Consider the following 14,721-nt stretch of genomic DNA (forward strand, 5'->3'; position numbering starts at 1 on the left):
GCCATCGCTGTGGGTCCAATTGAGCTCCACATGCATTTTTCATATTTCGAAGGGGACTCCCCAGAAAAAATGAAGAAAAATCTAAAAAATATTTTGTTTCTGGGTTTTGATGCAGTTTGATGGAGAATCGATCTACAAATCGATTAAGGTATTCCGCTCAAGAATCAGATGATTATTGGCAAAGATATGGCCATCGCTGTGGGTCCAATTGAGCTCCACATGCATTTTTCATATTTCGAAGGGGACTCCCCAGAAAAAATGAAGAAAAATCTAAAAAATATTTTGTTTCTGGGTTTTGATGCAGTTTGGTGGAGAATCGATCTACAAATCGATTAAGGTATTCCGCTCAAGAATCAGATGATTATTGGCAAAGATATGGCCTTCGCATGGGATGATACAATATTTCCAAGGCATTCCTCAAAATGTTTCCCATAAGTCATAATTAATATAATTAAATTTTAAATCAATAAAGATCTTTTTCAAAAGTTGGCGACAGATGGCGACAGTGCAAAGCTTAATTTAACTTCTCTCTTTGGGAATTTGATAAGCGTGGCTAAATGGCTAAATGCCTCGTATCTTATCGGTTCCAATTTGCTGCATGATGAATATAACGAGTGTTTGTTATTTTCCCGACCAGTTGGCTAAAGGCTTGCTGCGGGCACACAACCTCCACTTGTTACCAAAATTTTCCCGGCTCTTGGATTCTTTCATATCGCTGGTCGAAGAATCCGAGGTCGAAACGCAGGAATTTCAAATGCTTTAAGTGCTAAATCGAGTTACCATAAAATCAAATGCTGTGGAATCTACTCTGGCTGGGGGTTCTGTGGCTCTATCATGACTCAAAAATACCACAGGAAAGTGAGTGAAAAACAGGAAAAAGCTTTATGATGATGAATGCAAATTGAATTAATTAAACAAAACATTGTCGGTGTTTTCTCTTCGCTTTTAAGTTCGTTTAAATTGTATTATACACCCGGTTAGACTCTCTAATGGCTGTTATGGCTAATTATTTTCAATCAGTATTTAATTATTGTTTTACACGATTGCAAAATCGTTACCATCAATGCCACAACAATGTCGATTTGTAAATAATTCGCATTGCCCCCGGGGGCACCATGAAATGCTCGAAATGATTCATCCAACTGGCCATAAGTGGTTTATCTAAATGAACCGAAAATTAGTTATTATAAGGCGCAATTAGGCATAAATAAGGCACGAATTTATCTCACGGATACACTGGCATTCCGAGAATTACGTTTTTGTACCTGCTTGGATGCCGTTGGTGCTCCGATTACCAAATCCCCACACGAAACGTGTTTGATGGAGGGCAGGTGGTGATGCCCTCGTCTGCGATGCACAGGGAGATATACATTCTTTTTGTTTTCATCCGAATGTCTGACTGGCCGACTGGCTAATACCAAGAATCGACTGCTGATGTGACCTTGGGCAGTGTCATTTAGAAACCACAAGATACTGAATCGTTTTTTGTTTGTCTCTCTTCCAGCTCGTCCATCGTCTGGCGGCGGCAGTGGCGGTCCCGGTCCCTCGTCCTCCTCCGCGACCCCGGCGGGAATGAGTCGCTCGGTGCGCAGTTGCAGCTGCTGCCCCTATGGCTACCACATCGACCTGGACTTTGTGCGCTACTGCGAGGCTCTGGCCCAGGCCAAGCCCAGCGAGGAGGAGCAGCGGCGCAGGGATCGCCGGCGTTCCCGAAAGTCCATGGAGTTTATGCTGGGATTCGAGAGCCTCTTTGGGGGTGACTGGCAGGCGGAGTCGCGGGTCCAAGGCAAACTAACAGAGGTATGTTCTGGATGCTCTTCCAACTCGATCCTCAAAATCTAATTCAATTGATTCCCTATATATTCTTTCCAAACGCTACTGTGTGGTATCCTTTGATCTTCCGAATCCGCAATTAACTCGTCACCTTTTTATTAATTTTGCATGCAGGCCGCACATGAAAGCGAACCGGACTCGCCACGCCCCCTAAACCAAGCGAATCTGTCACCGTCACAGTCACAGTATAACACCACACCCTGCTACCGACCGCGATCGTCGTCCGTGCCGCGCTTCACTTACGGCAGCATACCGCCCCGATCGGAGTCCCCCTTTGGCACCGCTTCCTCCACCTGCTCCTCGCTAAGGGGCGGAGTGGAGAGTGACGCCGGTGTCTATCAAAGGCGTGCCCCGGCGATCAGTCCGCCGGAGACACGGGCCTTCCTCTCAGAAGCTCTCGACGAGGTGTGCAGCGATTTTGAACGGACTTTGGAACGAACCTCGGTCAAAAGGCGGAAGAATCCCTACAATGGTTCCATGTCCATGGATCGGAATAATAACAAACTCAGTTTGAGTTTCAATAATGGATATGGTTCGAAGGATACCCGGAACAATAATCGTTTTGGTAACAGCACGTGGGACCGATTCTTTGAAGTGACAGGTGAGTGGGCGTTAAATAAAAAAGAGAAAACCCCAACAAAAAAAACTCCAAAAATAGAAAGAAAAGATTGCTCAATTTATTAGTTTCTTGCTCTGGGGAGGATGATTCATAGATTTGGCAGATACTTTTGCTTTCTTTTCTTAGCAATTAGCGCTGCTGCGGCACATGTGACATTTTTACGCAAGAAAGTGTGAAAAATTTCAGGCATTGCCTTTGAGAAGGCAATTGTAGAATCACACAGTGGAAAGAAAAGTAAAAGTTTCAGAAAAAATGAAACTAAAATATGACATTTTATTAGTTTGTTATCTTCTATAGATAAGGCAATGAAAAAATCAGACCATCAATTGGAAAGGGAAAGTCTCTTCGAAAAGGAACGTCTTTCCTCCACAATTCTGTAAAGGTTTTAGCTTTAAAACTATATGGAATAATTCTTCTGACTAAGTATTTTTAATCCCATTGTGTTTATGAAGTTATCTTGGCAGCTGTGCTGTCAGATCAAAGGATATTTCCATATCTATAGTGTTTTAACCATTATATGCTTATGTATTCTAGAAAATCTTAAAAAACAACTCGTAAAATCCAGTCTATTGCTGTTACAGTTCAGTAGAGTTCAGCCACTCCAAAAGATACAGATACAGAGTGCTTTGCATCTTTGGCATTTGAAACTCAATTGGCTGCCTTTTTGGAAGTTGCAGCAACATATGCGGCATGCGGCATGGGGCAGGCAACTTCAAGGCAATTCTTGAGGCGTTCGTATCTTAAATCAATTTGAAATGCGCATTTGGCGCTCAATTTGCATGCAAATTTTGCTCTCGATCGTTGGTTACTCCATCTCGTTTTTCTTGTATTTGTTGATGCCATAAATTTGCCATAAAGTGTGCAAAAAAAAAAAAGATAGACAAAAACTCAATGCAAATAAACAAATCAAATTGTCGCTTTCGAGTTCTGTGTTTTTTTCTGGTTACCCAGAGGACATGTCATTGATTAATGTGTATATATGGCTAAATGACCAGTTCCTTGGTAATAGTCAGGCAACAGGCCATTAATAATTGGCAAATCCAATTGAACATGGCTATAAGAAAACCATTCCTTTTGCCAAAAGGCATTAGGCGAGCCCAGAAAACATTTTTCTAACAATAGACCGAATGCCAAAGTGCGTGTAAAGTTGGCAAACCTTGAGATACAAAATTGGCAAGACTGCGGGCCTAGCCTATCCCTAAGATAAATCAGCAACCGTTGAGGGTTTTTTTTTATAGAATTCAATTTATTTAAATCAATCAAACTATCCGAGTCTTTTTAATTAATTTACAAAAAAGATAAGTTATGGATATGGCAGGGAGGGGACTTTGTGATAATGATGATTTATTCAAAGTTAGCCATAAATCAAAGTTGTCTTCGTCTTCGTTTTTATTCGGCCTTGACTCAGAAATATCAACCGTATCGGAGCCAAGCAAACGTCGAATGCAAATTGATGTGCAAATAGACAATCAAAAATCAATATTATTTGCCTACCAAATAGTCCATAAAGTATTAACAAAGAAAAAGCCAGAGATCTCTCCCAAGCGTACATCCCATGTATTTTTTATATACTCTTTCATGGGGTATTATTGTTTTGGCTTGAAATAGTCTATGAAAAATATATAGACTTTTTTGTTGATATCCATTAGTGTCCTTTGTCCGTATAGCATCCTAATTTTATAGCTTTTAGCTCCCATGCTTTAAGAAATTATATCTAAAAGACCTAAAGGGTTTTTAATGTTCCATATTATCTTCATGTCCTGCTGTCTTTATGTCCTTATAGCTTCTTAACTTTATAGCTTATAACTCATCTTAAAGACCTATAGGGCATAGAATCTTCTATATGCTTTTTGATTTATTTTTTGCCCACGTCACTGACATTATCACTATCAGCTAATATTTTTGCATTACGCTTATCGGAAAACGCACACACCCAACAAAAAATATTGCCTACTTTTGTCGTTGGTTTTTTAGTGCCTGTTTTTTATTTTGATTATTTAATTTGTATTTGCTGAGCGTTATCGCCAGTGTGTCTCTTTCTACTCTCGGGTCGGGGGCTCTCAGCCAAATTGGTTTCTATTTTTTTCTGATTTTTGGTTAGTTGTTGTACACGCCTTTTGCACAAGAGTTGGGTTAAATAATAACACGAAAATCTCTACTGCTAAATGATTTTTCGTCGCTCTTCAAATTGTTTCTGCCGGCGCTGATGATGGTCGAATGAACTAACGAAACAAAAAAATTGGCTGAGAGCAGTTTGTCGACGACTTTCGAACGAACAGCATAAAAATGCGTCTCTCCAGCTGCAAAATAATATAATTCAAATAATTGTACGAACTATTTTAAACGAATAAACTAAATAAAACGCGACCGGGAACAACGACACTAAATTAAATAAATTTTAATTCAAAATTTATGTTTGAAAATATGTGACAAGATTTTCAAGAGCAGCGGAGGAAAACAGCACAAATCAATGACAGAATAACATAATTTATAAATCCCAGAAACCCATAAACTATTTAGAGGTCTTTAAATCAAATCTAAAATAAACCAAATTCGAAATTATAAAAATGCCAACGATTCTACGAAAACTAAAATATGAACTCCTACGAAGTGAGTTTCGAGATGTGCTTGTTTTTTTGGACGCCACTGTGTGCCGCAGATAACATGTGATGAGTTTTCGCTTTGATCTGTCTACGTTTTGCTTCGATAGCTGGCAAATAATATAATTTAATATTGTTTATAACCCGCAACACGCTTTAATTAGCACTGGCTATGATAAGAACCGAAAATAAAACTAGCTTCTGGCCCTGCGAATAAAAGCCAAGTGCAGTGTCTAATGCCTTGGCCTATAAAGGCAACCAAGTGCAGTGCTAGTGCTATGCTTTTGCTCTAACCAACCGAAATCAACTGAACAAATCAATAATAGACAATAACAAAAATAAGTGCAACAGCTGCGATGTTTTACTCAGCGGATGATGCTCTGCCCCAGAGGCGTCGTCGTTTGGTCAAGAGGGGCTTCAAACCAAAGCCGGACAACAAGTCTAGTTCTATGACGAGCTGGTGGAGCGATTGTAGGTTCATTAGCTTAAGGAGGCTAGAGTTCTTTTCAGTTTTTGACTTGGTTCTTTGCTAATTAGTTGGGCCATAAAAACTGATTAATTATGGCTCGGTCAATGCTACCAAACGTCACGCGCCGACCGCCCCGCTTTCCTTCAGACTTGGTCAGAATACTTTTAAATAATTTGGCAAAGAACTCTTAAAAATAACGGCCAAAAACTGAAAAGAAATTTTAAGAAAAATGGTTGAAAACGAAAGATTTTTAAACTTGGTATTTGAAAATCGAAGGAAACTGTGTTTAAAAACAAGAAAGGAAAGCTAACTTCGGGCGGAGCCGAAGTTTATATACCCTTGCAGTTCAGTCGCAGTCCGATAGGTGGCGCCACGCATCTATATTATTAGATATACAGCGGATCGTATATAGTCGGCCGATCCTTATGAAATTTGGCATATCGAATTATTTTGACCAAAGAAGCATACATTGAAAATCCCATCCTTCTAACTTGAAAAACAACGAAGTTATGCCATTTCCGATCAATCAGTTATATGGCAGCTATAGGATATAGTCGACCGATCTTTATGAAATTTGGCAGATCGTATAAGTTGGACCAAATAAGAATCCATAGAAAGTCCCAACCTTCTAACTTGAAAAACAACGAAGTTATGCCATTTCCGATCAATCAGTTATATGGCAGCTATAGGATATAGTCGACCGATCCCGGCCGTTCCGACTTATGTACTACCTGCAAAGGAAAGAAGGGTGTGTGCAAAGTTTCAACTCGATAGCTTTAAAACTGAGAGACTAGTTTGCGTAGAAACAGACAGACAGACGGACAGACGGACAGACGGACATGCTTATATCGACTCAGGAGGTGATCCTGATCAAGAATATATATACTTTATAGGGTCGGAGATGTCTCCTTCACTGCGTTGCACACTTTTGACCAAAATTATAATACCCTCTGCAAGGGTATAATAATCCTAACTAAAAATTTCCCTCAGTGCATGTCCACAAAAAATCCTAAATTATTTGTAAAGAAAAGTTCATTGCACACCGAAATTAAGTAATGGCTAGAAAGTGGGCGGGAACAGCCACCAAAATACTTGGCAAGGCTGACAGCCCCAAGATGAGTAACTAATTGTGTTTCTCTGTTGTGTTGTTTTGGGGGGCGTACAGTGCGTATGAGGAATATTGGACAAATGCAGGGACAAAAATAGCTGGCAAGTCCAACCGGCTGGCCATAAATTATATTTAATTTTTGTGCTAATAGAAATACACTCATGGAGTTGAATAAAAGACGACAACAACCTTGTGGGTTATGGAAATCTAACCCGTATGTTTGTTTGTTAGTTTGTGTGTCACAGTGATAAACAAAAACTAATATTGAATAAAGACCCGGGTTTCTTATCTTCTTCGGCCATTTGTTCGTAATCACCCATACAGGCAAGAAAATAATAAACAAAATCGTTGGCCGATTCAGTTTCGGCCTTTCTTTCGATGGAATTAGATATATTTTAATGTAGTTTTTGTTTTGCTTCACGCCGACTAACATTGACACAAATATTAAAATAATTTTTGCCGAAAAACGCAGCCGCTTTTATCAGCGATTTAGGTCTCTGCTTGAACTTTTCGCAATTTCTACTTCTTGGGTAGCATTTTCGCTAGCATGTTCAGTCGTTAAGAGGAAGCAGTCATGCCGTCACTGCAAATTAGAATCTTCATGAACAGGGGCGGTAATCCCTATCCTATCCTGAACCATTCTCATCCTCTAAATGTCATATGGATTTCCAGATTCCTGTTTTGCGGGAAACCGATCGCCCACGGGCTCACCGAGTACCCCCTTTATGCGCTCCAAGACACTGCCCCTGCAGCAGCGCCCCAGCCCGGCCGAAGTGCAATACGAGAGCTATGTCCAGGCCGCGGTGGCTGCCAATGCCAAGTCACCGGTGGAGCAGCTGGAATCGCCAAATGCTGCTGTTGGAGCCACACCGCCGCCACCTCCTCCCCGACGTCATCATATTCTGGCCAGCACACCCACCTCTGCCATTACGCCCAAGGATGAAGGCCAGCCGGAAACTGCTTCCATGAGTGGTAGCAGCTCCTTGCAGTCACCAGTTAACTCGGAAGCGGGTCACCCATCCAAGGATGCCCAGGCTCTGTTCCAGATACGCGAGCAAATGGCCTTGAGCCTGAAGCGATTGAAGGATCTGGAGGCGCAAGTCAAAGTCATACCAGATATGGAGGTGAGTTAAAAGGGATAGTGGCTTTCGAATTCCAATTAATAATTAAATTTATTCTCCCATAAACAGCGTGAACTCAATTCCTTGAGGGCCGAAAAACAGCTACTGGTACGCAAAAACGAGGAGTTACTCCGTGGCCAACGACAGACGCCCTCACCGCCCAGTCCGGGCATAAAAACTGCTTCGCCCGTGCAGTTTACTCCGCAAAGGATTAGTCCAGTTTCGCTGGAGAGCCTTGGAGCTCGGATACGCAGTACTTCCACCTCTGCCTCACCCTCGCCCAGTGTGGTCCGGCGCGATGTGTCCACCCAGGTACGACCGCCTGCCACCAGAGATGTGAACACTGGCTTCGCCCCTGTCACCCGGAATGTTGGAACTCAGCCATCCGAAGAAGTCTACTCCAAGAAGGAACTGGAAAAGAAAGTGGAGCAGGCTCTGATCCAGGCGGAGAAGGTAAAGCAGAGAAAGCTTATCACGGTGGGCACTCAGATGTATGTGCCGAAGCGTGAACAGCGCGACTACGGCGTTCAAACTCAGCCGGAGAGACCCAAGCTGACGTACAACGTGGGCGTATCCGCCAAACCCGCTACCAGAGAGAACTTCACCAGCTGCAAGCCGGATGTACGCAGTGTGGGCAGCTCCGAGGATTGCGTAGACGATAAGCTGTGTGCCAAGTGTGGCGTAACCAAGAAAAGCATAGGATGCGGCCCGGATACCCCGCCGGAGAAGACGAAACCAGCAACTCCTCAAATGCCCGGCCGGAGCAACACCTTCAGTTTGGGCGAGAACGAAGCTCTGTCCATTGTGAGGAAGACAATAGGATGTCAGACTCCCGCGACGCTGGTGCACAGTTCTGGAAGTCAGACCGCCGCCACAGCAGTACGCTCCATGGGTGCCCAGGTGAATCCCCAGCAACAACACACGGGGATTCAGTGCGGAACGGAGCAGGTGTCGCGGCAGACGGATACTAAAGGACTGCAACGTCTGAGCCGAAGCCACACGAAGGGAGAGCAGGTGGCCGAGTCTGTGCCACCTCCCACCACCCGCCACGCATCCTGCAATACGGACAAGATCAAGGAGCCAGAGCCGGTAAAGCCACCGACCACCACCCACTCTGCTTGCAACACGGAGGAGGTCCGGAAACGGGATGTGGGTTGTGGCGACATCGTCAAGCCGCACATTTCGATAGCCTGTGCGGCCAACTACTGTGATTCCTGCAAGGAGGCCATCCAGGAGCTGGCCAAAGACTTCTCCAAGGCCAGTCCCCCTACCCCGGTGGCAGGGCGTCGTTCCACATCAGCAGACTCGCGGATTCCCCGGCCCAAGCACCTCACCAGTCCCAGCCCCGTGAGGCGGGAGTTTAAACGGCAGAACACCTACACCCTGGCCACGCCCTCTCCGACGCCCAGTCCAAAGGTGGAGCGAAAGGCAAAAATGAGGTAAGAAAATAGATTTCGTCCCACTGTCCCAGCAACCAACTTAGCCAAGTTTCCTAAAAAGCTTTCCTCCGTTCAGTTGGGACCAAAACCAAAAGCATGCTTTTGCGCAGTGGGGTCTGGGCCCAGTTAATAGAAAATCTAGTGTCTTGACCTTCAGTCGAGTTATGATTTTTGTTTTGCCAGAATCGCGTTTCTGTCGCTTCTTAACTTTTTGTTGATTTCTTTGAATTTTGGTTTTCCGCATGGTGGTGCCAATGTTTTCCAGCCTGAGCAGTTTCACGTGCTATCCACTGCTGGTCAGTGGATGCTCGGCTTTGCTGCTAACGTGGGTTGCCCTCCATGAGACTTATACCTCCATACACCCCAATAATAATCATTTTTTTATTTTTAGCACCCTGCAGGAGAAGCCGCCCAGTGTGTCCAGTTTCCAGACAGCAGATCCCCAGGCCGAGTCCCAGAGCTTCATCAGTCAGCCTCAAAAGGAATCCCTGGACCTCAGCCAAATCGGGGACGATGAGTTAATTGTGCGCGAGGAGAAGAGGGTCAGTATTAGCTGGTCGCGGGATGCATCGCCCGCACCACTGATGACCTCCTCGGGCACCGCCAAGTCAGAATCCCCTGACCAAGACCTGTTACTGAGCACATCCAGCGACTCTGGCAGTCCGCCAATCGATGTCCAGATATCCCAAGGGGCCCGTAAAAAGTCCAGCACGCCACTCAAGTCTAGTCAGAGCGATGGCTCCCAGGTGACGGTGATTGAACGGCCGGCCACCAAGGCCCAGCTCCATCAATTAGCCCAGGCGGACTCGGAGCCAAGGAAAAAGTGAGATTAGATTCTCTTTTTCTAAATCCTTCATTAATAGCTTTAAATTATCCTTTTCAAGATCTGAGCTGCCCAAGGAAATGAAGGACGCCCTCAAGTCCATCAATGATTCGCTGCTGAAGAAACTGGGCGCCAAGCCCATTTGCTCGCTAAGCCTGAAACCGGCTAAGAACATCATCCAGGATCATTGGTTCAAGATCTCCAGTACCCTGGCAGCGGATCCCCGTGAAGTGGAGGATTATCTGGATTACTTCGAGTCCCTTTCCGTCCCATTGCTGGAGTATTGTGTGAACCTGTCTGACAAAAATGTAAGACTTAAACTATAAATTGTTCCAGATCTATTTTATCTATTTTATTTTAAAAATCTTGTTTTTTTTTAGGGAAACACCGCCATGCACTATGCCGTCTCGCATGCCAACTTCGATGTTGTATCCATTCTGCTGGATTCCAAAGTTTGCGATGTAAACATGACGAATAACGCCGGATACACATGCGTGATGTTGGTGTCGCTGGCCAAGCTGAAGCAGCCCGCCCATCGAACAGTCGTCCAGCGACTCTTCAAGATGGCCGACGTCAACTTGCGCGCCAAGAAGGTAGGTAAGGGCCTCCAAAAAGCCGCCCAAACCGGAAGTAGCCCACTGATTCCACTCTGCACTTCCCCCTACTAACCCTACCCATCCATCCTTGTTCTCATTTACAGCACTGCCAGACCGCTTTGATGCTCGCTGTGTCGCATGGTAATGCTGACATGGTTTGTCTGCTCCTGGAAGCCGGAGCGGACATCAATATCCAGGACGAGGATGGTAGTACGGCACTGATGTGTGCCGCCGAGCACGGACGAGTGGATGTTATCAAGCACCTTCTGTCACATCCCGATTGTGATTCCTTGATAACTGATGTGGTGAGTGTCGAGATTCCATCTTCCTCTGTTCATCTTACTTATATTTCAAACACTAATTCCAGGATAACAGCACAGCTTTCAAGATCGCCTGGCAGGCTGGACACCGGGACGTCGGACTGCTCCTTTATGTCCACGAGCAGATGCTCCGGAGCAAGATGCCGAACCGTGGCGATCCCCTGAGGACCTCTTTGCGTGCCGGAAACTTGCAGAAGAGGATGCCATCGGAGTAGAGGAGTGCCATTTCGTTACATTGTATTAGCGGCCAAAATGTCGAACAAAAACACTTAGATCCTAAGCTCAAAATAGCATTTTTTCGTAGGGCTGCCAAAAAACATTCCACAACGCAGAAAAGCACACAATTGCAGCTTCGATTTTTAGGGATACTGTATATTTAGAATACGTTCGGTCATAATATACTTTATTTATTTTACATCTAATTTTAGGGCTAGCGCGTAGAGTTGTTTCTAATTGTAATCATAGTTTCGATCCTTTAATCAACGAAAGCAGCAGGCTCGTCCTAAAATATTCTATTTTTTAACTGATATATCTGATATATGATTTAAAACTTCTGTGCACAGGCCTGGAGATGCAAATCCGTAGACGATTTGAAGCAAAAACCAACCATATCAGCAATCGACAATGCAAAAAACGATATATACTAACAATTAACAATGAATCAAACTGACAAATTACATATATTTTAACAAATCAATGGGTTAGTCTCTAGGACAGCCGTGTGTATTTAATAGAAATTAAACAAATCGCCGAATGCGAGTAAAAATCTATTTTAAAACCAAGTGTTTTTTCGAAATAAATAAAATCAATAAATAAAATACATGCCTTTTAATTTAACTATTAGCTAGGATTGACTCTCGGCTTATTCAGTTACCTGACCTTTACTCTTTAATTATATTTATTTTAATTTGTAATTTTTATTTTTAATTTGGTTAGTTGCCATGCTGAGTTTTGTATTGCTTTCTAGACTTTGTTCATCGAGTAAATTCTTGTGTCATAAAGCTAAAGCTTTTTTTTTGGCATAAACATCATCTCTTCTTTTTTTTTATATAATATATATATAATTTGTTTATGAGTTGCCTTTTTTGGTTGCAAATTGCTCTTTCAATTAATTTTGAATTAAACGGAAGTGAGTAAGATTTCTAAAGAGGATACCAGAGACTCGGCTTATGCCACAAAGCTTATAGTTTCAGCTTACACCGCCCTCTCCTCATTTCCCGGCTCTATGACCCCCAGGGGCGTCAGGGTCAACGCTATTCCATCCTCCAAGTCCACCAGAGGCTTCCGGGAGTTCAGCGTGAATTCATATTCGGAGAGTAATAGGGCCAGGGCCAACTTCAACTGCATCTGGGCAAACTGAATGCCAATACAGCTCCGGGCACCCACTCCAAATCCAAACCAGGTGCCCTGCTCCTGCAGGGAGTCTCTCGGGCCGGACCAGCGATCCGGCTTGAATACCTCCGGGTCCGGATATATGTCCGGATCATGGTGTATGGCATGCGTGGGAATGATGAGAAATAGCTCCTTGACCAGGACGTATTTGGGGTGATCCGGTACCGGATAATTGTTGAGAGTGCGTCGCATAATATACGGGGTAATGGGGTGCATCCGAAGGGTTTCGTTGATCACCTGACCCATGAAGGTCAGCGACTGGATGCACTCGTAGTTGAGATTGCCGGCGCACCGCTCCGTGGCCTTCTTGACCTCCTCCCGGACCCTGGCCTGGAGCTTCGAGTGCCGGGCCAGTTCGTAGAGAACGTAGGACAATGTATTGGCTGTCTGTTCGTATCCAGCCTTGAGGAAGACAACCGCATGGGCGGCCAGCTCGTTCTGGAGATGCATCTTCAGCTCTTTGTCCTCCTCGTACTTGTGGGTAATCAGCTCCTGGGCCTTAACTCCCACCAGGAGCTGCAAGTAATCCTGTGTCTGGACACCTGACTTCTCGCGCTGCTCCACAATGTCGGTCAGCACACCCAGGAAGTAGTCCTCCACCGGCTTGGGAGTGCGACGGAAGCGCAACAGCCGACAAAAGTTCGGAAACCGGATCATCATCAGGTTCATTAAGTAACCGTGTTTGTGACTATTCAGAGCCATTTCCGTCATTTGCTCGAAGGTTTCAAACGGATACTTGTGCCTCTGCTGGGCGTCCAACCCGAAGACACACTTGGCCAGAGCGGATAGGATGTATCTTCGCATGATCTTCTGGATGTGAATGGTGGAATGGGGTTGCTTCATCAGCGTGGTGCTTACGGTGAGGAGCAGTTGCTCCGCTTCCTCGTACATACACCCATAGAGCCAGGACATGCGATCCCCCTCGAAACTGGGATCCAACTTCTGGCGCATCTCCTTCCAGCTCTCACCCCTAAGGCCATAGAGGTCTCCGGAAAGTGGATCCGACTTCTGGTTACAGTACATGCCACGATCGTTGAAGTTCCAAAAGTCCTTGATCATGATCTGGCGTATCAACTCCCGATCGAGGATCAAGGCACGGGGCTGCAGCAAGGCGTAGAAGCCACAAAACGGACCACTGCCCTTGAACTTGGTGTAGATGTCGCCGTAGTGCTTCGCTTTCATGGACTCGGTGCTGAGGGTCTGCGTCATTATTTGCCTAATAATGGGCCATAACTTTTTGGGCCTCTCGTGCGGAATGTTCAGATAGCGCCAATAATCGCGTTGATACCGCGCCGCTATTATTAGAAGAACCAGCAGTCCGAGAACCACCAATCCAATGATCAGGAAAACTATCCACATATTTTGCATTTTTTTATTTTTCTATTTTATATTTTTTTTTCAACTTTTTTGTGCACTATTTATTCAGAATCACGTTATCCATACACGTTAAACGTTGGAGAAATCACTGAGGAGGGGTTTGGGGAGTTGGAAGAGTTATTGGTTCACTTCCTGCCCGACCGCCCGCTATCTCCTCTCCTTTTCACTCCCGTGACGATGATCTAATGCATCGTTCCGGACGGAATTCTCGAGCGGTTACGTTCATTACCAAAGCGCGCTTTCCGACTGAGAGTGCGATTGAGAAAAGTAACTATTTACGAAACTCGCTCCCCTGTCCAGGTGCGCGAGCTTTTAATTTATATATGTATATATTTTTATTTTTCGAGTACGCTACACTGAGGCGCTTATGGGTTCCGATATGGTCGGTAGTCGGTTTAGTTCTGTGGGCGTCGGAGTGAGGCCATGCCAGGCCAGACAGATGATTATTATTTCTTTATTTTTCAATGTTAGTGGCGAAACAAGACACTCAGACAGCTCTGGTTTATACGCACTTCAAAAATCTGAATAAACAAAGAATTTGATCGGGCTAACTACTGTCAACCATCAACAAGCTATTAGAATAGGGTCTGCTACAAAATCGAATAGAAGTATGAGTTTTGGGTATGAATAGCTTTGATTTCCATAATTTTTCGCATAATTTGATAGGTTAAGACTCTCTATCTTATAAATCTCTTATAATATTTGACAAATTTTAGCTAAAATACTTCTAGAAATCTTTCAAAAATTTCTAAAAAATCCAAATCTTTGTAGGTAATTTCCATGGTCACCTTAATAGAACCCACTGACCTTATCTATTTTTTACGCTTTAAGTTCATTTTCGTTTGTTATCATCTCTGATAAGGCTAATAAACAAAATTTTCGGTCACTAAAAAACAAAATGTCCAGCTAAGCAGTAAAAAGTTCTAAACTTTATCGTTTATAGTTTATTGGGACAAACATTCAGTGGTTCTGTGAATGATTTTGGCTATAAATTGTACGCCCAATTAGCCATTTAAAGCAAAAA

General features: G+C 44.1%; 2 protein-coding genes across 9 annotated transcripts in view; one reads left to right on the plus strand and one right to left on the minus strand.

Annotated features, from left to right (window-relative positions):
- Positions 1–11,301, plus strand: part of LOC6495483 (KN motif and ankyrin repeat domain-containing protein 1) — a 26,907-nt gene extending 15,606 nt beyond the window's left edge. For 4 of the 8 annotated variants that reach the window (XM_014907844.3, XM_044715866.1, XM_044715867.1 and 1 more), the window contains 9 exons: positions 1,505–1,800; positions 1,948–2,434; positions 7,302–7,753; positions 7,820–9,189; positions 9,581–10,012; positions 10,074–10,320; positions 10,393–10,605; positions 10,713–10,913; positions 10,976–11,301. In XM_014907844.3, coding sequence (XP_014763330.1) covers positions 1,505–1,800; positions 1,948–2,434; positions 7,302–7,753; positions 7,820–9,189; positions 9,581–10,012; positions 10,074–10,320; positions 10,393–10,605; positions 10,713–10,913; positions 10,976–11,143 — 3,866 coding nt within the window. In that variant the 3' untranslated portion in view covers positions 11,144–11,301. Of the gene's footprint in view, positions 1–639; positions 859–1,504; positions 1,801–1,947; positions 2,435–4,557; positions 5,524–7,301; positions 7,754–7,819; positions 9,190–9,334; positions 9,515–9,580; positions 10,013–10,073; positions 10,321–10,392; positions 10,606–10,712; positions 10,914–10,975 lie in introns of those variants that run through there. The other 4 variants (XM_001958909.4, XM_014907843.3, XM_014907845.3 and 1 more) reach the window with 4 other exon arrangements.
- Positions 11,280–13,971, minus strand: LOC6495155 (probable cytochrome P450 317a1). The gene has a single exon (XM_001958910.3). It carries the CDS (start codon positions 13,686–13,688, stop codon positions 12,123–12,125), a length of 1,566 nt encoding a protein of 521 aa, XP_001958946.2. The 5' UTR covers positions 13,689–13,971; the 3' UTR covers positions 11,280–12,122.
- Between the last annotated feature and the right edge of the window lie 750 nt (positions 13,972–14,721).

Source organism: Drosophila ananassae, chromosome 3L, assembly GCF_017639315.1.
Source record: "Drosophila ananassae strain 14024-0371.13 chromosome 3L, ASM1763931v2, whole genome shotgun sequence".
NCBI lineage: Eukaryota > Metazoa > Arthropoda > Insecta > Diptera > Drosophilidae > Drosophila > Drosophila ananassae.